Source organism: Eptesicus fuscus, chromosome 16 (assembly GCF_027574615.1).
Source record: "Eptesicus fuscus isolate TK198812 chromosome 16, DD_ASM_mEF_20220401, whole genome shotgun sequence".
Classification (NCBI taxonomy): Eukaryota; Metazoa; Chordata; class Mammalia; order Chiroptera; family Vespertilionidae; genus Eptesicus; species Eptesicus fuscus.
Genome location: NC_072488.1, coordinates 3,307,325 through 3,330,335, shown reverse-complemented (window position 1 = coordinate 3,330,335; position 23,011 = coordinate 3,307,325). Strand labels below are relative to the sequence as shown.

At 56.7% G+C, this 23,011-nt stretch overlaps 1 protein-coding gene across 1 annotated transcript; it reads right to left on the bottom strand.

The window, feature by feature from the left end:
* Nucleotides 1–807: 807 nt before the first annotated feature.
* Nucleotides 808–21,364, bottom strand: TRIB2 (tribbles pseudokinase 2). Its single transcript, XM_008162404.3, has 3 exons — nucleotides 20,988–21,364; nucleotides 15,952–16,244; nucleotides 808–1,454 (listed from the first exon to the last, which is right to left on the bottom strand). Exons 1-3 carry the CDS (start codon nucleotides 21,255–21,257, stop codon nucleotides 986–988), a joined length of 1,032 nt encoding a protein of 343 aa, XP_008160626.2. The 5' UTR covers nucleotides 21,258–21,364; the 3' UTR covers nucleotides 808–985.
* Nucleotides 21,365–23,011: the final 1,647 nt, after the last annotated feature.

Sequence of the window (23,011 nt, the reverse complement as noted above, 5' to 3'; positions counted from 1 at the left end):
TACATGGGGGACAACCTGCTTTGCTCCGCTCGCCTCCAATCAAACAAAGACAACAATGTTGCCTGGAGAGCCACGGGTTGTAGAAGCTTCCGTCCCCGCTCTCTCACTCCCATCTCCGCCCAGCGGGATGCCTCCCAGGCAACCCTGGTCATTCAAGAGAAAAAAGACCAAGGAGGCGAAGGCCTTTCTCCTGTAGTCCTTTCTTTTTTCTTTCTTGAAACTATGAGGGCAGTGATGCTCTGGAAGTTTGACTTCTCACAGCTTCCTGCCATAAGCCAATGGACACAAAACAGAATAGCTTATTCAAGGCCAGGCCCCCTCCCCTTTTCAGGGAACCAAGAATGAACAGGTCACTTCCTGACTGGGATATTAAATGCTTGACTTCGAAGGAATGAGTTGAGAGAGCGATTAAGAGACACAAACTGGACTTTCCTTTTCTTTTAGTTTAGCACCCAGGTTTCATGTCAGTCTGTGTGCACCGGATTTTCTTTAAGTGACCGTTTAATTATCAGATAGGTGGTTGGCTTGTTTCAAAAGGAAAAAAGAAAAAGAAAACCCTTGGCCGATTGTACCTTCCCTGAATCATGACAAGAAGTTAGATGCTAACAGTGCGATGCCGAGATGTGGGTTTGAGGCAGAGAGTTTCGATTCTGTCAGGATCTGCAACTAGTTTTGAACAAAATGAAAAGTGGGGTGGACGGAGCCAACGGAGGGGGGTGGTCTCGGGGCTCCATCAGGGAGGAGAAACTGCAGGGGGCTTCCCCCACCCTTGACCCGGCCCCTGAGCCCGACCCCACCCCACACCTCTCGTCCCCATGCTACATGTTCAGTCAGCTCCTTGACGGTTTTCCTTCTTTGAACCAAGAAACCTGTGAGTGTCAGTGTCATTCCTGCTACGGAGCCAGGTGACGTGCGGTCCCTGGAGGAAGTCCCTTCGCTGCCCTCTGCCGCTCCGGTACCAGCCCAGTCTCTGTGGGGCGTGAGCTCAGTTAAAGAAAGGGTCCAAGTTCTCTTCCATGTTGACATCCGGCACCAGCTGGTCAGACACCTCCTTAGCACCATATCCTGAACTGGAGACGCTGAAATCTGTGGAAAACCAAGGATGGTCCAGAATCTCCTGCGAGGTCAGCCGCTCGGAAGGCTCCCGCCGCAGGATGCTCCGGATGAGGCACTTGGCCTTGGGCGACAGCGTCTCTGGAATGTTGAACTGGCCGCGCCGGATCTTGCTGAAGAGGGAACTGGGCTCAATGTCATGGAAAGGGTACCGCCCTACCAACATGGTGTACAGCATCACGCCCAGGCTCCACACGTCGGCGGCCTTGCCCGAGTAGCTGCCGCTGGTGTTCAAGATCTCCGGGCTCACGTACGCCGGGCAGCCGTGCTTGTCGGAGAGCGAGTCATCGTCTCCCCGCAGAATGTAGGCATCTTCCAGGCTTTCCAGCTTGACCCGGGTCCTGCAAGGAAAGGAGGGACACATGAGCTCCTGAGGATCCGACACATTATTATAGAACAGCTCCTGCTGGTACCCATCCTTCATCCACTCAGCAGCCTTCAACATTACTTACTGAGCACCTTCTCGGTGCCCAACCCTCTTCCAGAGCTGGGGACACAAGCGTGACCAAGACTGACAAGGACTCTGCATGAAGCTTACAACCTATTGGGGGACTCAACCCTGTGGCAAGTAAACAGGTCACAAATAACAGCACTGCCTCATCTTAGTGCTGAGGGAACAAGACATTAAGTCACCTGCTCCAAGTCACACCTGAGTAGTGACTGGGATTCCCAAGATCTGAACTCAGATCCCACCAACTGGGAAGCTGACAGAAGCTCTGTCCACCACGCCTGGTAAACCTGGCACACACCGTCTGCAAGGACCTCTCACGTTACTCAAGCGCCCTTTGGCCTCACACAGTGCTGTGGTTGGACATGGAAGATTGTACGATCCTACTTTACAGGTAAGAGCATGGAGACTCAGAGTTGGAGTAATGTGCTCAGAGCCTTTTATCTGGGAAACGGAAGGCCTGACCTCATGTCTCCCTAAGTCAACCTGTTGCACGTGTGTGCATGTGTGTGTGTGCTTACATGCATGGGTGTGTGTGCATGAATAATAGCATGAGCCCAAGATCCTTCTCAAACTTGTCACGCTGTCCCCAATCGTCCCCCTGCCATGTGAGGACCACAGTGCTGGCTGATGCGAATGTAGGCTTTGCTGGGTGCACTGGGTAAGAACAGAGGTGGAGAAATTTCATGAAACTCTGAGTCCCTGGAATCTAGGCCTTTATACCAGTACCGTGGGTCTTGATATCACCACTGGGTATAAAATAAAGTAAGTGGTCAGTAAACACTTTGGGTTGAATTCTCGTCATTAGCTATACATAATTTCCAGTGAATGGGACTGAGGACCAGGATGTGAAGTGACTTGTTCAAGACTGAGGGCCGTCCCCGACCCAGCACCATAAGCTCACAGCCCAGTGTTCTCTGTTTAGCCAAGAGGCCTCCTGAGAATCCCTGTCTCCCCATCTTGCAATTCTTTAAGGGGAAAATGGAGAATTACTACCTGTCAGTGCTTAAAACCATAATCCTCCTCCTGCTCTCCCGGCCCAGAACACTGCCACCCCCACAGAGTCCCAGTGGCTCTCAGGCCCCCTAAACTCAGTGAACCCTATTCCATCACCCTGATCAAGGCTTGCCACGAAGGTGACATAGGACAGGGAGGAGGGACTAGATTTAGGGTTAGAACCCCACAAATAGCACCAACTAGGTCCTACAAGGTCCGTATCAGTCACATCAAGTGGTTCCTTCATGTCTCTGTTGACAGGTGTCATGAGGCTCACACACGCAGAGAAGAGAAAAGTGCTTGGAAACACCACAAGGTCCTCAGTCAGAGCCCAGACTCCGGTCCATCACTGCTACTTCTCGCCTTCCTCCTACTGCACATCTTAGCCTTTTAGGGCGATGACCACCGCTACTCAGAGAGCCCCAGAAAGGAGGCGAGGCTCAAACGCACCCAGGGAGAGCTCCACGGCAAGGTCTGAGAAAATCTCGGCTGAATCTAAGACCTCATATTTGTTTTTTTGCTTTTAAATATATTTTTATTGATTTCAGAGAAGAAGGGAGAGGGAAAGAGAGAGAAACATCAATGATGAGAGAGAATCACTGATCTGCTGCCTCCCGCACAGCCCGCACTGGGGATGGAGCCCACAGCTCAGCCTGTGCCCTGACTGGGAATTGAACCGTGACCTCACAGGTCATAGTTCGACACTCACCCGCTGAGCCACGCCGGCTGGGCTAAGATCTCATATTTGGGCAGTAGCAGTTCCAAAGACCAAGGAGTGACTACTGCCCTGGACTCATCTCCGTCCATGAGCAAGCAATGGTGTGGGCTGGAGCTAGGAGAGGGGACTGAGGCCAGACTCCTCCACCGGCTGTGTGGCTGTGGAGTAGTCGCTCCACCTCTACGCTCCTCAGCCTCGCAGAGGACTGCTGAAGAAGGTAATCTTGCTTTGTTTTTTTTTTTTATTTTAGTTGTTTATTGTGATAAAATTTCCCACTTTCACCATTTTTAAGTGTGAGGGTCATTAGCATGAAGTACCTTCTCACTGTTGTGCATCTATCTAGACAAGACAGCCTGCACGTCTGCCTGGATGGCCACGCCGGGGTCGAGGATACAGAGCGGCGGATCTGTTACCTGTGCTCCCCGTGCGCCATCGTGCCCTGCGGTCCACACCATCCCCTCCTCTCCCGACAGCGCACGGCCTGGAAAAGCAGGAAGGGTCTAGGGGGCTAATCTGGAATGGTGCTGGCTAAGCACAGACCCCCTCTTGCTTTGCTTCTTCTCCGCTAGGGGGGCAGGTGGCGCTGACCCACAGCAGCCTCGGTACAGGCAGCGATTGGAGGTGTCAGTGAAACGCAGGGGGCGGAGGGGAGGGAAGCGCAAACCGCAGGCACAAGTGGGCTCTCTCCTCAGCTTCCTCCGCCCGCTCTCACGCTTACCCGCTCCTGCCGCGTTCAGGAGGGAGCCAGACTCCTCACCTCCAAGTTCACTGTCTCGGCAGCAGAGGGGCTGTGGGAATAATCATCGCAGTGGCAAGAATAGTAATAGTGACAATAAGCCTACCCAGCGGGCGGGGGACACAGCGGAGTGAGCACTAAATCGGAATCAGGGGTCGAGCCTGGGGCGGGGCTCCCTTGCGGACACGCACCAGGTGCGGTGACCCACGGGCATCTCAGCCTCGTCTTCAGCCACCGTCCCTCTCTCCATCCCAGCCTCTCCGCTGCTCCTCGAACACGCAGACTGACCTGGGTCCTTCCTGGGGCCTTTGAACAGGGTCCCCCTCAGGCCCTCACCCCAAATGCTCTTCCCCAGACACTAGTGCAGCTCACTCCCGCTCTCTCAGGCCTCTCTGCCCAAGTGAACTTCATGAAAGAGGCCTGGCCTGACCGTCCCATACAGTGCGGCCCCCACCCCGCTGCTCCCTACCCCTCACCACCTGAACACGACGCGTCATCTTTCCATACTTAGGCATGTTCCCTCCATATCTTATTCCCGTGTCATCACGGGGTGATTGCCTCATTCCCGCTGCAGGAGCCATGGCAGGTGGCTGAGGTCACTCGCACAGAGATCATCACCTGTGTTACTGCTATGCCCTCAGCACCTGCACTGGTCCCGGCACACGGCAGACACGCCGTCCACGGGTGAAAGGCAATCTCTCAGTTATGCCCTCGGCGCTTCTGTGGGCTCAGCTTTAAAGAAACAAGCCCCAGCGGCCTACCTGGCCAGGCTTAGGTGAGGTCAAGTGAAGGAGCCACGGAAGGCAGGAGGGTGCAGGGAGGTGCGACCCAGCCCTTCCAGGGACAGACTGCAGCGCCTCGAGCTCTTTTTGCTAAGCCACATCCAAAGCCCTGTCACTCTTATCCCTGTCCGGGTCACACCCTAGGTTCAGACTCTCTCCTTCCCCCCCACGCCCCCTCCCCCCCCAACGCCTCCCACCTCCAGGCAGCAGGGACCACACCTGCACCCTAAACCCTCTTCTGGGATCCTTCTCCAGAAGGGGCCCCAGAACATGCTTAAGGGCTCTCTCCTGTCAACGAACCCCTCCCTGCAGCTCCCCCCCATCCCCTCCCCACCTGGAGACGGGACTCAGCGGCTATGCAAATACCTAGGGAATTTGAGAGTGAAATCAAGACACCCCATGCGCTGTGGTCCAGCTGTCCCCGAGCTCACCCATCTGTTGTGTCCCTGCCTGCTTGTCACATCCGGTGTGGGGTGTGCTGGCGCAGGGCAGCCACACAGCCTGCCAGTTCAACTCAAAAATTATCAGACACCTTGCCCTAACTGGTTTGGCTCAGTGGATAGAGCATCGGCCAGCGGACTGAAGGGTCCCAGGTTCGATTCCAGTCAAGGGCATGTACCTTGGTTGCGGGCACATCCCCAGTAGGGGGTGTGCAGGAGGCAGCTGATTGATGTTTCTCTCTCATCGATGTTTCTAACTCTATTCCTCTCCCTTCCTCTCTGTAAAAAATCAATAAAATATATTTTTAAAAAAGAGAGAGAGAAGAAAATTACCAGACACCAAAGACCAAGCTCTGGCGCGGACCGTGTGCGAGGTGCCTACATCTGTTTTCAAAGTTCCTCAAATCAGCTTCCGAAGCACAAATGATCTTTCCTCCACGTGGGCCCTGAGCCTGAGCTCAGAGGGTGGGCAAGCTCGTCCGGCTAGAAGGCTAGCCGGGGGGCTGAGCGCTCGCCTCTCTGGGCTGTGAGCTCAGCCAGCGAGGCTCCGGCTAAGCGGGCAGCACAGGTGCGCCCAGGACCAGGGCCGCCGGCCTCGGGGGCGGGAGCCTGCTCCCTGGATGGAGGCGCACACGCACCCCAGGCCCCCCAGGCCGGGGAGGGAGAAGGGAAGGAGGAGCCAGGAAAAGGACGCGGAGGAAGCAGCATCGAGGGCGTCTGACCTTGCCTGCTTCTGGGAACATCCTGAACTTGTTTACATCACTCCCGGGCCAGGGTCGAGGCGGCGGCGGCCTGGGTTACGTCTTTAGACGAGGTCCTTCCAGGGTGTGCATGTCGGGCACCGAGCGGGGCTGGAGTTCCGGTCCAGTCCCCACGGACTCGTTACGCAAGGAAGGTCTCTGGGGCTTGACTCCCCCTCTGGGAATGGGGGCCACGGCCCTTGCCTCTATATAGTGGGTGGGGTGGGGCCTGGCGGAGCACCTGCGTGGGTCCCAGTGGGAAGAAATGAATGGGTCTGCTTTCCACGTTTGATGGCTCCCGAAGAGCCCGCGGACTATAAATTTCCAGGCGGAGAAATTGATTTTCGTGACCACTGGTGGCCCTAATAATTCAAATGTCCATCACTTGGGCGTTTAAACTAGGAACTGGGGGTGCCGGCGTGACACGTGACACCCATCTCCTCAGTTCTGTGAGGATCCAGGGAGCGATGCTCCCGTAGGGACTCGTACAGTATCGACCGAGAGTCTCGCAACCCGGGGCACATGCTGGCCACTCGGACTGTGCTTACTGTTAAGCAGGATCTCGCTTCCACCCCGGAGCCTGGAGGGGAAGACAGATGGACAAGCCTCCGGCAGATGGACATGGGTGTGAATTCTACGCCCAGATTCCGTGCCGGGCTCTTTGCACTTGTTTTTCCCCCCAACCTGGCACGTCCTTCGCCCACCCAAGTGCCCAGCTCACGCCTGCTCACGTCACTCCGCCCTGAGGGAGGTCTTCAGGGTGGGCTTCCTGGAGGTGGTGGCAGATGAAGGAGACAGATTCCCAGAAGTGACGAGGAGGAGGAGCGGTGGCGATGCCGGTGACGGAAACGCTGTCGATGACAGTGGCCGTTTCCTGCGGCTCCTGGGAGGAGAGCGCCACGAGGCCAGGGCAGGACGGATCTGGCAGAGACGCAGCCTCCCCGCATGCACCTGGCAGCCTGGCCCGGGCCCAGGCCCAGCACAGCCTGCTCTGCTTTCGACCTCTGAATGAACGTGGCTCGCACGGGGCAGCCCGTGTACTTGGCCGGCCCAGCCGGTGCCAGGCCTGGTGTCGCTGGCTCCCGAGCCAGGTGAGGACGCCAGAGCCAGCAGGACACAGCGCTGCTCCCTGCCTTGCGGGGCAACGCCGGCCTTCACGTTTATAAGTGAAAACGTACGGCTGCAGGGACTGGAAAGCGCTCTTCCAGCTTTACAATTCCTGATTTCCAGTTTAATTGTTAAGCTATAGGGGTAGCGACACTTCCTAGATGGCATCCTTACGATGATAATAATTATAGTAACAAGAGCAACCACAAATTGAACGTCTAAATGCTGGAATTTCTTGCCCGGCCAGTGGCTCCATGGCTGGACATGGACCTATGAACCAGGAGATCACGAGTTTGATTCCCAGTCAGGGCACAGGCCCGGGTTGCGGGCTCGATCCCCAGTGTGGGCCGTGCAGGAGGCAGCCGATCAATAAATCTCTCATCATTGATGTTTCTGTCTCTCTCCCTCTCCCCTCTTCTCTGAAATCAATTAAAAAATATTTAAAATAAATGAATAAGTAAATAAATACTGGAATTTCTTCAGTCTAGGTCTCTATTTCTCTTAACGAAACTGAAAGGCAAATATTATATGTGCAAACTTCCTAAAAAAGTAAGGAAACTGAGGCCCAGAGAATGGAATGTACCGGGTGCTGGATAGGGTAACTGAAAAAAATTGAGCTCCGAATCCATGTCGGGAGGATCCTGAGGTGGGAGCCCTCTCCAAAGGGCACCGTGACGCCAGCATCCCAGGTTTCCTCAGTCAAAAATGGGGACACTTTTAAGGAAAACCCTGGGTCCATAGAGACCAACAAGGCCCAGGCCGATACAGAACATCACATACATGCTTCAGTCACTGTAGCTCAGGAGGCGCACATGGGAAGCTGGGCCTGCCCATTTACTAGATGACGAAACTGAGGTACAGAACACCGATGCGCCCTGTCCAAGGTCCCCTAGCAAATGAGTGGCAGAGCTCGGGTTCAAACCCAAGTGTCCGGCCTCCAAATTCAGTGCTCCTTCCAAAACCTCAAAACTGGCCTACACAAGCAGATCAGGCCTGGCTTTTAAACCTTTACACAGCGCCCTGGGCTCTGGGCAGGAAGCGAGGAGGACAGGCTGGGCCAGGGCGGGGCTGGGCTGGGAGTTCAGCCAGGCAAAGTGGGCCTGGCCAGGATGGGAAGTCCGGTGGCCTGAGGTCAGTGGAATCCGGAGAAGTCATTGAAGGCCATTCCAGGGGGTGGGTCCAAGCCGGCCAAGGGTCGAGCGAGAACGATCAGCTGATCAGCTGCAGCCAGGTCTGGCCTTGCTCTGCCTGCTACTGCAATGCTACCCTTGGCCATCAGTCCTGTTGCCAGCAGCAGCCACCTGGGGCTGTAGCTGAGGGGGAAGGGGGAGGGGAGAGCTAGGGAAGGACCGTCCCAGCACCAAGCCAACCTGGCAGCCACCACTGGGTCTCTACGGGCCGCTAAACTCTTCCCAGTAAACCTTCACTCCTCTCATTCTGGTTCCTATGCGCATACAGTTTTCCAGCAGTCACCTCTGAGAGCCACCAGTGCACCAGGTCCAGCAGAAGCAGTGAACAGGCCAGCTCCAAGGCCAAGCTGCTCACCAATGAGCACAGAGCAGCCGGGACACCAGGAAGGGAGAGAAGAGTCCCCAGGGAGGGGCCCAGGAGAGGGGCTGGTGAGCTGTGCAGGGAGCTGTCCCCTCTGGGCACCTCACACGCACATCCGGGAGCTGGGCTTGATGAAGGAGAAATCACAGCTTAGAAAGATGAAGTACCTGCTAGGAAGTCGCACAGTTGGGATGAGAATCTCAATCCAACTCATGCCCCTGGGTGTTCCCACTGCACCGCGGCCTGGCCTCGTGCACGGGCCTCAGCCTCATGCACGAGCCTCATGCACGGGCCTCATGCACAGGCCTCAGCCTCATGCACAGGCCTCATGCACAGGCCTCAGCCTCATGCACGGGCCTCATGCACAGGCCTCAGCCTCATGCACGGGCCTCATGCACAAGCCTCAGCCTCACGCATGGGCCTCATGCACGGGCCTGCGTTAACTGCCTGCAGGAACAGTCACCGGCATCTTCTTGGCCCCTGGGAGAGCGGGGGAAGCCACCACCTCCAACGCCTTCTCTTCAGGAAGGTACAGCACAGCCTGCCGTCTCCATAGGAACAGGCAGGGAATCCCCGGACAGACAAAGCAGCTCAGGGCTCCTCATCAACGCACCAATGGCCTCCCGCTGCCCTGCACTTAGCCCCGCTCCTGCAGGATCCCGACCCCAAATCAATCACTCCCCAATGGCCTCTCAGACAGGGGTCTGCACACCACCTACCGCTAATGCTGGGACGAGGGCCCAGCCAGCCCTGTCTCCCAGCCAGGCGCACCTGCTCAGGTGCTTAGGGTCCAGAGCACAGGCAGTCCCTTCAGCCTCCTCTATCTCCCCACAGAGTCCCCCCAAAACACGTCCCTCCCTACACACAGCATGTTGGGAACTCCTGGCCTTTGCTCAAACTCCCTTCCCTCCTGTTGAGTCTGTTCCTAAGCAGCGACCCCCAGAGGCAGCTCCCCACGCACTGCGCTTAGGCCCTTCCTAAGGGAAATGACACCCCAACACTGACACCTATGGCAGGGTCTTAAGGAAGTGCCACTTCTGCGTAAATCGTTCAGTGCAGGTGGAAACGCTGGGTGGATTTCTCAGCGATGTGGACCTGGGAAAGTGGTTCTCTTTGAGACGTGTGTCCACGGCAGATCCGTCCACCTTCGTCCTTCAGTCTCGCATCCGGGCAATGACACCCACGGTCCGCACTCCTCCTTGCCCCCCTCATTCTGTCCCTAGAACCCAATCCGAGCTGCTCCTACTCCATGAAGGAGGTCTCCACTGACTCAGTGCCCACCCCGTTCCCGGAGTGGGGACCAGGCGACAGCTCCCGAGATGCAGACATGGGCACGGAGAACGGAGAGATGCCCTGCGACAGGGAGTGGGGGCTGGGGGCGGGGGCTCCTCACCATCCTGGGCAGAAGGGTGGGTACCTGAGCCTTCCCCAAGGGTCGGCAGTGGTCAACAGAAAGGAGGGAATTCCAGGAGCTCATGGCACTGGCCGTCAACGAAAGGGAGCAGAGTCCGGTCTCCAGGGCTCGGTGCCCGCCCGCTACGCTCTGTTGGGTCTTACAGCTTCAACAGAGGCAGGAGCAGCCTGGAGATCTAAAGGAAGAGCCAGGAGAGATGCTGACAACAGAGAAAGAGCCCTGGCCCAGGTTGGGGAGGGCGGGAGAAACACCCCCATCCCCAGCATGAGGCGCAGGGGGGGATGGAACAGGTGGCCCCAGGTTCCTACACGGGGTCCCAGCTCCCTCCTGCAGACACGGGCACAGACCAGCTTCCACAGAGCAGAGGAAATGAAACGTGTGACGTCAATTGATAAAGATCTTCTAACCAAAGAAGAAACATGTACAGAGGCATGTTTCCCCATTCACAGGGGCATTTCTGTGCAGCGAGATGTCAACACGGGGCCTTGACTGGGGGGGGGAGTGAGGGGGGGCGGGGAGTGAGGGGGGGCGGGGTGCCTCGTCCCAAGGGAGGGGAGCCAAGCTGGCTAAACAGGGGCCTCCTTTCGGCAGCCCTGCCTGCACCCAAGGCTGCCCCAGCTTAGAGGGCTCCTCCCACCCCGAGTCAGCGAGCTGGCCCTGGGTCACCCAGAGAGACTGACCCCCGCGACGGGGAGGCTCCGGCCGGCAGGTGCGAATTCGGAGCCAAGCACGGGCTCCACGCACTCATTCACTGACTCCCAGGGGGAAAGTCCTGTTCTCCCCACGGAGGAGGCGCTCTGAGCAGAGGCGGCGAGGTGACTTGGCAAGGTGAAGTGCAAGAGCAGAGATCCCTATCCGGACAGTGGCTCTGCCTCCACACGGGAGTAACCGGCCTCTCCCACGCGCAGGCCACCCCCGAGAGGCTCAGACTGCAACTCGGGGCCCCAAGGAACAGCTGAGCACGCAGACCACTCTCATGCCACCGCCGGCCATGGGGGGCTGGAGGACACAGGACACGGGCACCCCCTTTGGGGATTCGGGCACCGCCCTCTATCAGATTCCAGGCCCCACCCACACTCAGGGGGGCCCCTCCCATGCAGATCTGACTCTAGGATGCAAAGGGTGTGCCCAGGACGAATTCAACCAGGGTTGGGGTTTAACTTCCTCAAAACGAAAACAAAAGAAGGGGGGCTGTGCCTGCAGAAACACCAGGGCCAGAGGAGGAGCAGGGCAGCAGGGCAGGAAACAGGGCCGGTCCAGGCCCGGAGGGTGGCACCCTTCACCCCCTGGTGAGCCTGGTGTCCACCTTCTTTTGCGAACATCTTGTCAACCTTCTGGCCTTTCAGAGCTGAAGGTCCCACAGCACACGCCCTTGACCTCTATCAGTCACCCTCCCAGCACTGATTGAGTGATGATAACTCAACAGAGAGAAGAGGATGTGGCTTCAATCGGAACCCTGACATCACGAGAGCCCCCCCTCTTCCCGGAAATGGCCGCCGGAGAGGCGGGCCACATTCCCCCAGGAACCCACAGAACCCTGGGAACTGCTCACCGTCCTGGCCCAGTTTCATCAAGGACTCTAGGACCAGCTGTCCATCCGTGAGTGCCCGCCCCGCCCTGTGCGCGTCGCAGTACCCTCTCCTGGAACTTTCGCAACCACCTCTCAGGGGTGCCACCGTGATTTCAGCTTGGAGGAAGCCGCAGCTCAGAAGCATTACATCGCGTATCCAAGATCAGGTGGCTCCTGAGTGGTAGAGCCAGGATTTGCATCTGGAGCCCCCATCGAAATAAAACAGACGCAGGAGAGTCTGGGATGCTGCGAATTCAACCCAGAGGCAGACGGCACGGGCACACGGGCTTCGGGTCTAAGGCCAGGCTGAGTGTCATCTGTGTACAACGTCCGCAGAGTGACCGTGGGAAATGACTTCCCGCGCTGGCAGTGCCACGCGATGGCTGACCACGGGCTCAGAGTTCCAGGTGGTCCAGGGTGGAAAGTCTACGTGTGGGAGCCGCCCCCAGGCAGGTCTCCTCTGGGCCAGGCGGCGCCAAGTTCACTGGGTCATGCTTTGCCCCGTATCACTTTCAAGGGCATCAAGGAAGGAGACGCCTCTCTCCGAGAAGACTGATGTGCAAACATTTGAAGATTAATAACGAAGCAGCCCTTCCAAGTCTCTTCTATGCTTTCCCCCCCGAGGACCAGTGCATACAGGTTCAGAAAGCAGGCAAATGCCATCCTTTCCCTTCCAGAAGCCCTTCAGATTCTACCCAGTTCCCCCACACTGTCTAGCAGGAGAGGACGCTCAGTCCCACTGAAACGCCTCTGAATTAGGTCCTCGTGACCAGGATAGAAGGTGAGATCTGTCAGCAGCGAGGCCCCCGTGAGGTCCCAGGGCCCCTGCAGGCCACCGCGCGGGCCACAGAGACTCGTCTGCTGCGAATCACGAGGGACAAATATGATTGATACGTGACCAACCAGGGTCTCGCACTCTGCAATCAAGGGGTTTGTTCAAAACCAAAACAACAATAAGAAGGAAAAGGCTACTGGGCATGATTCCCCTCTGACAAAAACTTGACAGTTGGTTAAAAAAAAAGTCTTAGCAGCTACTGATGAGAACATTGAGTACGACCTTCTCAGACCTACCAGACAGAGACACTTGTCATGTTCAGAACAGCAAGTCCCCTGGGACCGCAGCAGGCCCTGGGGCTCTGGGGTGAAGCGACAGGATTTCCAGGCTAGCGCCATCGCCAAACAGGTCGTGTGACCTTGAACAAGGTCACTTAACTCCTGTGTGGCCATCACCACGGATCAGATGGGGCGGTTCTCCTCTCCCGTGGTCCCTCAGGAAAGCAGGGCTGCAGGGACCACATACTCTTAGACATTCGGGGGACAGATGGCAGGCAGCTTCCTCCCAGTGGCTAATGTTTTCTTTTTCAAAGGCAAATGCTCCTTAACATGCCAAAGGATTTAGCTTTGACATGTTTGCTCCAGGGAACGGTTCTGGGTTCCCAATCATATGGGACACTTTTTCTAGTTCTTTCTAGAAAGGGCCATGCTCTTTTGCAAAAGTCAAACGCAACTCTGAAGCGAACACCAGTGATCAGAGTCCTCCTGTTGGAAGCTTCTTGCATCTTGGTGTGTCTTCCCGAGGCCCTAGGACATCGAGGATGTGGGCTTTGCCAAGACATGCTCCTTGGCAACTCTTCTACCCATTGTCACAAAGGGCAGGCCAGGCCCGGGGGAAGCCCTACCAGGGCGAGTGTGAGCTCTGCTCAGCCCTTATTGGCTGCCAGCGGGCTGTGGGCACCGGAGCAAGCTCACCTCTGGGGCTGGCTCCCCAGACCCTCGGGAGCTCCCAGACGCCCCTCCTGCTCTATGTCCTGTGACCTGGGACATCCACCCTACCCTGCCTCACTTCACAAACACGCATGTACCAGGTGAGTCATGGCTGGACATGCCACCCCATGTGTTTGCTGATGCCTCAAACTCCTCTCTGAAGGGAGGCGATCCAAGACGGTGCTGCAGAAGGGGATCCCGGAGACAGGGCATCCACCTGCTGCCCTACTCCGTCTGTCGGGCAAGTGGTTTTCTAGGGAGCTGTCTAACCAGAGAACCCACCCAGACGACTGTTCTCTCCCATCGGTGACTCTGAGACCCCACCGCGCTGCCCCCCTCAGTAAACCGGACCTGCGATTGTCACCTCTCCAGTTTATAGGGAGAAGTAAGTTGCAGGATAACCTTAGAGAAGGACCTTATAGATGCCACCAAATATTAAGTCTTACATTTGTCGTTATGGTTCATGGATACATCTCCAAGAAAGGCGGAACACGGGAGGGCAAAAATCTCACTCATAAGTGGAATCTAAGAAACAGAATAAAGTGATGAACAAAACAGATCCAGAGACACAGAAGCATAGAACAGACTGCTGAATCTTAGGGGGAAGGCAGGGGTGGGTGGGGGGGAAGAGATCAACCAAAGAACTGTAAGCATATATGCATATCCCAAGGACACAGACAATAGGGTGGTGAAGGCCTGGGGAGCAGGGGCGGGGGGAGGGCAGCTAGAAGGGGTCAGGAAAAAAGGGGACAATAAAGATTTGTTTTTTAAAAAGGATGCCTTTTCAGATACAGATCTACCTCCCAAATGAGAACACTCAAAGCAGCACACACCTGCATGTTACAGCTCAGAAAGACCTCGGAGCCAATATAACAGAGCCAGGTCAGAGATAAGGCACTGGAGGCTGGGGGAGGGGACCCACCTCAGGTCACACAGGATGTCAAAGGCAAAGCCAGGATAAGGGCCTGGGCCTCCGGGCTCCAAGGGCAGAGGTCTCTAAGGTGAAGAAAAGATAAGCATCCCCCACACTCTAGATCTTAGGGTATCTCCCTCTTCTTCAGTTTGTTAATAAAACTAAAAGCCATTCACTATCCAGACCCGGATGTAACCGCCACAGATTCCTCTGATACCCCTTCATGGGTGTAAATACGGGACGATACCCAACCTCTGTGGGTCTGGGGAACCCAGGGGTGGCTGCACTTTGTGCACCCCTCTGGATTACAAACGCTCACGGAATTATTCCATTTGGGGTTCCGCAGCCACAGGCCCTCAACCCTTGCTAATCCCCAAATGCTCCCCAGACATTTCCTTCCCAATCAGCTCAAAGCACACGATGGGGAAACCCACGCCCACACCATTGGACCTGCCTCATTCGGATGCTATCAGCCGCCCATGAGCAACAGCCTAAACATATCACAGGCCACTGGGGCGGGCGGCAAACGGACCGGAAGGCAGAGAGGTGTGATAGATAGCAAGCCCTGTGCACACACACAAAAGGCATTCCAGCAATGCGAGCGGAGTGAGCGGATGGCGCGTGCTAGACCTGCATTCGGGCGGTGTGCGGCCGCTCTGTGACCGTGGACTTGCACGCCACTATCCGCTTTCCCAACAGGCAGCCCTGAGGATTCCGTGACATCACGCACGCAGGCCCTCTAGGACAATTCTTGGAATAGTCCGCACTGAAGATAAACCAGCTGCCTCCACCCCTCTAAAAAAAGCACATTATTAAAAAAGGAAAAAGGAACTTGAAAGAGGTTTTTCAATCAAAGTCAGCTGGAGGAGAAAGCAGGGCCCCCGTGGGGTCTGCTAAATAGAATGTAATGAGTTAATGGAAGAACCAGAAATGGAACCCAGATGCCCGGCATCCTGTCCAGCTGTCTCCTACAATAACCGGGACCTTCGCGGAGCCTGGGGTGTGCCACGCAGGCTCCTCACCTGGAAGGCCGGTCCTTCCCGCGTTGCCTGTAACATATTCCTCTTTCAAGTCTTGGCCCCAGACTCATCTCTCTTAAAAAAACCTTCTTGAGACTCTGAGTCCTAGTAGGTGCTGCCATCCCAGCCTCCAGTCCCATCTGACCCACTACATCCCTTTGTTTAAGGCCTGTCTCACCATCTCTGTAGGTCAGTTGACTGGTAAATGTATCTTGCTATTCATAGCACTGAGAACTGTGACTAATACTATATATTTAGGAAATATCCATTGAATGAGGGAATGAATGAATGAATGAATGAATGAATATTAAAGGACGGATGTCAGGCACTGAATGTGCTGAAGAGAGGGTTTTGAAAATCTTGCCTCATTTACATTGAAAAAATGCCACCCAGGCCGGCAAGCCACCTTCAGAGTTCAGAACACCAAAACCAAAATAATTAGCGGGTCACAACATACCCTGCACCTGACTCATTTTCCATGGGCACGTCAAGCCTTATGATAGTCACCCCTTTGTCTGTCCCCCCGAGTTGTCTTCCCCACACCCAGACAACGGGCGGCGGAACAGCCTCCGCCCAGCTCTCAGCAGGCTGCTCAGAGCAGCCGTGGCAGCACCCGGGTGTGGACGGACACGAGACTCACCTCTCTTCGTCCTTGAAGATGAATTTCCGGAGCTTGAGGTCACGCAGCACCAGCCCCCCGTCGTGGCAGTGGGCCACGGCGGAGGCGATCTGGTAGAACAGTCTGGCCGCCTCCTCCTCCCTCAGCTTCTTGCACGTGCGGACGAAGGAGTGCATGTCTCCATAGCTCCGCTCGAAGAACACATAGGCTTTGGTCTCCCCCAGGATGATTTCGGTGATTTGGTTGATGTTGCTGTGGGCAGGCAGGCAAAAGCACGGGGCCAGGGACTCCTGGTAGCAGCTGATATCAAACACCTAGGACAGAAGGAGCAACAAGACCAAGAGTCAAGAGGGACGGCCCATCACAGAACGCGAGCACCCCCCACAGGGACCGGCTCCTGAGATGACAACTGGTGTGCTGACCTTGAACCCAGACCCCCCTGGGCCTGTGTCCTGCCAGCTGTGTGGCCTCGAAGAAGTCGCTAGACCTCTCGGGGCCTCCAAGACGTCATGTGTACTATGGTCAAATGCTATTTGGGAGGCTGATATGAAAAAGTGACGGAGAAAGCGTTTTTGCAAGACTAAGAACTTACCACAAAAGGTCAGGTTTATTATTTTTCTCTCCCAGTTGACTCTGATTAAGAAGAATTAATGCAAAATTTGAGAATGACCCACCCCAAGCTACATAGATAACACTTTATGTTCCTTCAGGGGAAAAAAAATAAAGAAAAATGTACATGGACACTCTTCAGCTACCTGTATAACCATCCTAGACCACACACTTTGTGCAGTACAGCTGTGTCATACAGCACGATACGACACATTAGCAGTGACTAGACTGCGTACCCAGGCTCCCACACCTTCAGTGCACAGCTGTGGAAAGGGAGCCTCGGAGAACAAGTCCCACCCAGCCCCTGGTGGCAGGGCTGGGGATAGCCCGCTGTCCTCGCTCCTGGGAAGGCAGACAGGCTCCCTTCTCTCCTCCCTCCACAGATTCTAGCTCAATGAACCAGTTATGCAATGATTTCCTATGAATCAAAACGAGCCTGTGAAATGCCGCCTCGTTGTGGGGTGACTTAAAGAGAAAATCCACCCGCCACACCTTTTTTGAAACAGACCTGAGAGGGAGCAGCCTGCAGAGCGTTCTGAGGGTGAAAATAAATAAATTAAAAGCTTTCATTCATCTGCAGCCCTCCCTCCCCTGAGTCAGGACCACAGAGCCCTGGGTTTGGAATGTGGTTTCACCATCTGCCTGGGCAACGTGGGTTCGAGAATCTATCCCGTGCCTGCAGGAGGGGGGGGGGGGGGGCGCGGCGTGGGGGGGGGCGCTTCCCTGGAGAGCAGGATCGCTCTAACAACAAGATGCTTCCTGTGATCAACGCACCCTCATTTCACCTCTCAAAGTGTTTCCTTTTCATGAGTTAAAACCTGCTCTCCTGCAGCAGCATTTTGCAGGGCAGTGGGGGAAATGCTGGCCTAGAAATCACCAAATCGGAGGCTCCGATCCTGGCTGGGCCACCGCTCATCTGGATGAGGTGGATACTGAGCACTTAGGGTCACGGGCCTCCCCGCTCTTCATAATCAGGAGACGTTGATTTAGGACCCCGTCGACCTTTTGGGGGTCTGGATCCCACAGGAGAACCTGGTCAAAGCTCTTAGCCGGCAGTGCCCATTCCCAAACGCACCCACGATACCGGGTTGACTTTAAGAGAAGACACGGGCCTCCTGAAACCCATCCCCGGATGCAGGCTGCCATCTCAGCATCCAACTAAAACCTATGAATCAGACAGGGTGAGCAAGAACCTGCTCGGAAGCGCCTGTGCGAAACCCTGGGCGAGGCAGCACAGTAACTTTGTGAATGAAGCGTGATGAGCCATCTCGGGAAAGCCCTCGATTTTAAGAATGAGTCCTCCAGCATCTCCGGGGACCACAAATCACACCCCTTTGAAGCTGTCAAAGGATGACCTCCTCGCGCTGACCCCGGAGGTCCATTCAATTAAGCATCTGCAATGCTTGAGTCAACCGTAACAGCCAGGCTGAGGGGCAGGGGCCGGGGCCCAGGCGCCTGGAAAACCTCGGCGCGCTCTGCAGAGGCTCCTGCAGACGCTGCTCTTACAGAACCGCCGCGTGTCTGACGGCTGCAGGCCCCGTGGCCCGCGCTCGTGCAGGTACGGTTATTTACAATATATTCCCGTTTCAAGCGCTTTTTTTTTTTTTTAAATAAAAAGTGATTCTTTTGCTCAGCACCTTTAGTCTATGATCGCGCCCAAGGCTGAAACACTGGATGTATGCAGATTTAGAAGAAGAAGATGGGACATCTTCATGGCGGCATCAACGGGCAGCCATGGCCTTTGTAGAGGAGACCAAGTTCCAAGATGGTGGACAGAGGATGGGAAATGAAGCCAGCGCTAACGTGTTCCCAAATGGGCAGGAACCAAACGTTTACTAGCCGCTGTAACAGGCTTTTATGGGCTTGGATTGGTATTTAAACCATCACCTTCAAGTGCAAAATTGAGCCACGAGCCCGGCTGGCAGCTGCTTTTGAATGTTTAATTTGGACCCTGAGGTATATAAAGTGACAGTTCAGATAAAGCAGTGAGATTGGGCCATCTTTAATAGCATTTGCAAAAAAAAAAAAAAAAAGGGGGGGGGCAGCATTCTGCCAAGATAGTAGTGTGTCAATCTGCACAGTAACGACCAGCGCCTCCATGGAAGCCACACGCTACAGGCCCTTAAAGCTCCCTTCCTCCCTTTGCTTACAGTGCGCATGGGGACAAAAAGCAGGCTTCACTATTTGGGTTCAATGACCCTCCCCCCTCCCCCCCATAATGTCCCATAGAATTCTCTATACAGTCTTCCGCAAGAAGTGGCATCTTTACATTTGATCTGTTTGTGCAAATACTTTTTTCTTGGGTCCACACAGCGCTAGGAGACAAGAACTCCAGATTTTAAGACATCAAAAGGGACGTCATCGATGCATAGGTTTCGCTCAGCCTGGCAGTAAGCTGAGCGCCCACAGCACACATCTGAGGGGAGTCCACAGAAGCCGCCTTGAAACACCACGTAGAGCTCCCCAGCGCACCCCGCACTCCACGGTGCTTGCATAAGCAGCCACCCCATCACCCCTGGGAAGAAGGCAGGGATCACAGACGCTGCTGTGTCTTAAAGGGATGACCTCTGTCAAGCAGAACAATGATACTGCACTTAAATCCGCTCGCAGCCACACAGTAATTGGCGAGGGGCTGATTCCATCTTTGCAATCACAGAACCAGCAGATTGAGGACAGCGAGGGGCCAGAGAGCAAGTCTGCAAATGACACCCGGAAGGTCAGCCCAACGGGAAATACGTCTCGAAGAATCTGAACAGAGAAAGAAAGAGCAGGGGCCCGAGGCACCTCTGCTTTTTAGACAAAGAAATAACAGCAAGTCGCTGCTGCAGAACCGGGGGGCAGAGTCCCCTCGCTTCAAAGCACCCCCAGCCTTTGGAAAAAATTTGAAAACGCTGTGCCCAAGTTGAGCAAAAGGAGCAAAAACGCTCACTGCTGGCTGATGGTGCATATTTCCTAGCGGAGTGGCAGCTCTGTGGAATTCATTCATTTCAAAGGATGACTACCCTATTGTGCAACGCTGTCGGTCCTCTGAGAACCCAGCCCGGCTCTGAATAGCCTCCTGGATTCTGGTTAACCAGGCGCAGTGGCTCTGGGTGTCAATAACTCACAAGATGCAAAATACCAAATGCTCGGTGCAAGCAGAGAGCAGCCTTTAAAAGAGTCTTCGCTTCTCCCCCCAGGTCTGATCCGAGCAATTGCAACACTGACTGGAGAGCGCCACAAAACCCATGTTTTACAATGAAACGCTCCAGTCCCCTAGGAAATCAAGTCTGTGGTTAATGGTAAAAGTGTCAGGCAATTCAGACAGCAGCGGTCCCCAACTCCTGATGGCCACCCTCTCCACCCCATCCCCCTAACCTCAACTCCCACTCCCACCCTGGGGGGGGGGGGGAACAACAGTGATCAGATCTAAAATGAAGTGACAATGAGCTCTTGATCTATGTCCAATTCCTCGGTAGAGGTGTGCTCTAATGTCCTTTTTATTTTTATTTTTTTGCAACTACCCTCCTGCTCATCCCCTCGTCTGGTGCCCCGTGGGTGCCTACAAAGGCACAGACACACATGCATAAACCAGTCACTGCTCAGGGTCAAAGACAAACAGGAAATGGTAGGGAGAGTATTAGGGAGATTATCCCTGAGGCTCCAAACCTTACAGGCAAAGGTGTGTGTGTGTGGGGGGGGGGTGGTGGTAGTGGTGGTGGTGGTAGGGGCTGGGGAGAGGGGGAGCGCCAGGGGCCTTCAAGCACGGACGTCTGGGGATGAGAAGAAACAGACACAAGCCAGGGACGCAGAGGAGTCACTGTTTCCTACCCCCGGAGGTGTGCAGGCGGCTTTGGTTTCCACCCACAGCCCTCCTTTTAAGGCTGCAGGCAGGAGAAAGCTCCCTGCGCGGGGCCCCTGGGCTCAGCCGGAGGGGACACCTTTGTGCGCCTCCGGCGAAGGGCACCTCCGGAACAAAGCCTGGGCACCTGCGCGCCGCTCGGAACAATGGCTGCGAGCGGAACCCGGTCCTCTGTGCCTAGAAATGAGCGGGGGATTCCCTGCTCCCGGCTGGGAGGGGAGGTGGCGAGACCCCCCGGAGAAATCCCCGGGGCGGTGGGGCGCAGGGGCGCGCGCGCGCGCGCGGGGGGAGGCGCTCCACGAGCCCCTAGGGGCCACGCGTGTCCGTGGCCCTCGCGGGGTCCCGCCGCCCTCCTCGCCGCCCCGGGCTTTCCCACGGCGCCCCCGCCGCAGCGCTCCCCATTGTCTGCAGCCTCCGAAAACTTCGCCCCAACTAGCCGCCGGGGAGCAAATAAAATAGAGAAGCCCCTGTAACCAGGCCACGGGTGTGACCCGGAGAACCTCCCTCCCCCGGACTCCAGGCAGGGCGACCTCCCGCCCCCTCCGAAGGCCTGGGAATCTTTTGGAAAAGACAAAAAAAAAGCCAACCCCAGCCGAGGGCTCGTTACCTTGCACACCAGCTCCTCTCCGCTGTGCAGATGCACCGCGCGGAAAACGCGGTCCCCCTCCAGAGGCTCCAACAATAAGTATTTCCCGATGCAGGAAACGCAATGCGACAAGTTCGGGGTCTCCGGCGGGCTCGGGGAGCCGAGGTTCGGGCTGAAACTCTGGCTGGGCTCGGCGGACCTTATAGACGACAGCTCCTCGAAATCCTGGGTTTTGTTCCGCGATCTCCCATACCTCGCTATTGTGATGGGGGTGGACCTGTGTATGTTCATGAGTGTGGGGATCGCACGCGACCGGCACACAAAAACCCGCCGGAGGGATGAGTCGCTGGCGAGTGCGGCTGCGGGCGCCTCCGTGCCACGGGTTTCTCAAAGGGGGCGCGAGGGGAGGGGGCGGGAAGGGGGCTACGCGGGGAAAGAGTTAGAAGCCCCCCCTCCAAAAGGGCGCAGCTGGGCACCTGGTCTGCTCCGAGAGCCCGGCTCCCGGGGGGGTACCCTCGGCCGGCAGCGGCTCGGGTCCTTTTGTTACCCCAAAGCAGCCGGCGAGGTGCAGAACCGCCGCACTTTTAGTTTCTCTCTCCCTCTGTTCCCAGCGCGGATCTAGGCGAGGAGCCGGGTTGCTCAAGTGGGAGCTGCAGCGCCGGGTCCCCCACGAGCAACCCCCCCACGCAGGCTTCCGACTTGCCGGCGGGTTGGAGGAGCCCTGCTCGAGTTGGTGCAATCTTCGGGGAGCGCGCGGCGGCCGCTGGCTCTCCGCGCGTCGGAAACCCCAACAAAAAGAGAGAAAGGAAATCAGCGCGGGTCTACCGGCTCGCGCCGCGCGGCAGACGGAATCCGCGCTGCACCCCCTTTTTTGGTGGAAAGGGTGGGGGGCGTGGAAGGGGGGGGGTGTTGCCGGAGAGGGTAGTTATCTACGATTTAACTGTAGATGGCGTCTGAGGCTTTTCCAAGATCGCAAGAGCTCTCCCAAGAATTAAACAAACAGACGAGAAAAAAAAAAAAAAGGCAAGGGAGCATTTAACTTGGAGCGGTCAGCGCTGCCAACAAAAGATTGCAGAAGCTGGGCGCGGAGTGGCGGCGCGGGCCGGGCGCAGGTACCGCGGCGAAGCGCAGGGCTGGGCCGGCCGGCCGGCGGTCAGCACAGGCTCATGCTGCCGCCGCTCGCTGCTGCTTCGAAGGGTCCTCCGGAAAGAGGGAGAAGCGCGGGCAGAGTCCGGGGCAGATCAATGGGTCTCCGATTCCCCCCGGCCGGCCCGAGCTTCCGGGGGTCCTCCGGGCGCTGGAAACGGGGGTGCGCCCCCAGCCCTGCCAGCCCGCGCGGCGTTGCTTCCCGCTGGGTCCCTGGATCCTCCTGCCTTGGAAGAACTTGCAACCACTCTCCGGCTTCCCCCAGCCTAAACCCGGTTTGCCTGGAAGGATTGGTTTTGGAGGAAATTGCCGGCTTTTCTTCCTCTTCTTTTATGTGTTCCTTTCCCCCTCGGAGGTGGTAAAAGGGAACGGGTATTTAAAATTGAAGGGGGGGGGGGGATGGCCGACGGTGCCCGAGGCCAGTCCCCGCGCTCAGCACGCCCGCATCTCCCGGCGAGGCGGTATTAATAGTTACTTACGTGGCCGGGATCTCTAAGCTAGCGGGGCCGGCCGGGGGTGCGCCCGTGTGCGCGCGCGCCTCGCTCGCGCTCGGTCTCCCCATTCAATGTCACCGACACATTTCCACCGAGTCTCCGCCCCCTCCCCCCCGCGCCGCCCCTCCGCGGCACTCGCCATTGGCTCATCCTGGAGCCGGCCCCGCCCCTCCCCTGCGCGGGCTCTCCTCATTGAGCCGCGCGCCCATCCATCCACCTCGAGGCGGCCAGTCGTCGGGCGGCTCCAGCGCCCTCGGGCGGCGCGGGCGGCCGCCTCTGCCTGTGCAGCTCCGGGCCCGGGCGCGGGCGCCGGCCCCCCGCTCCCCGGCTCGGTCCCGGCTCGGTAAACAAAGTGCCATATCCTTCCGCGGCTCCAGGGCTGGGGAGTGAGCGCACTCGCCGCGG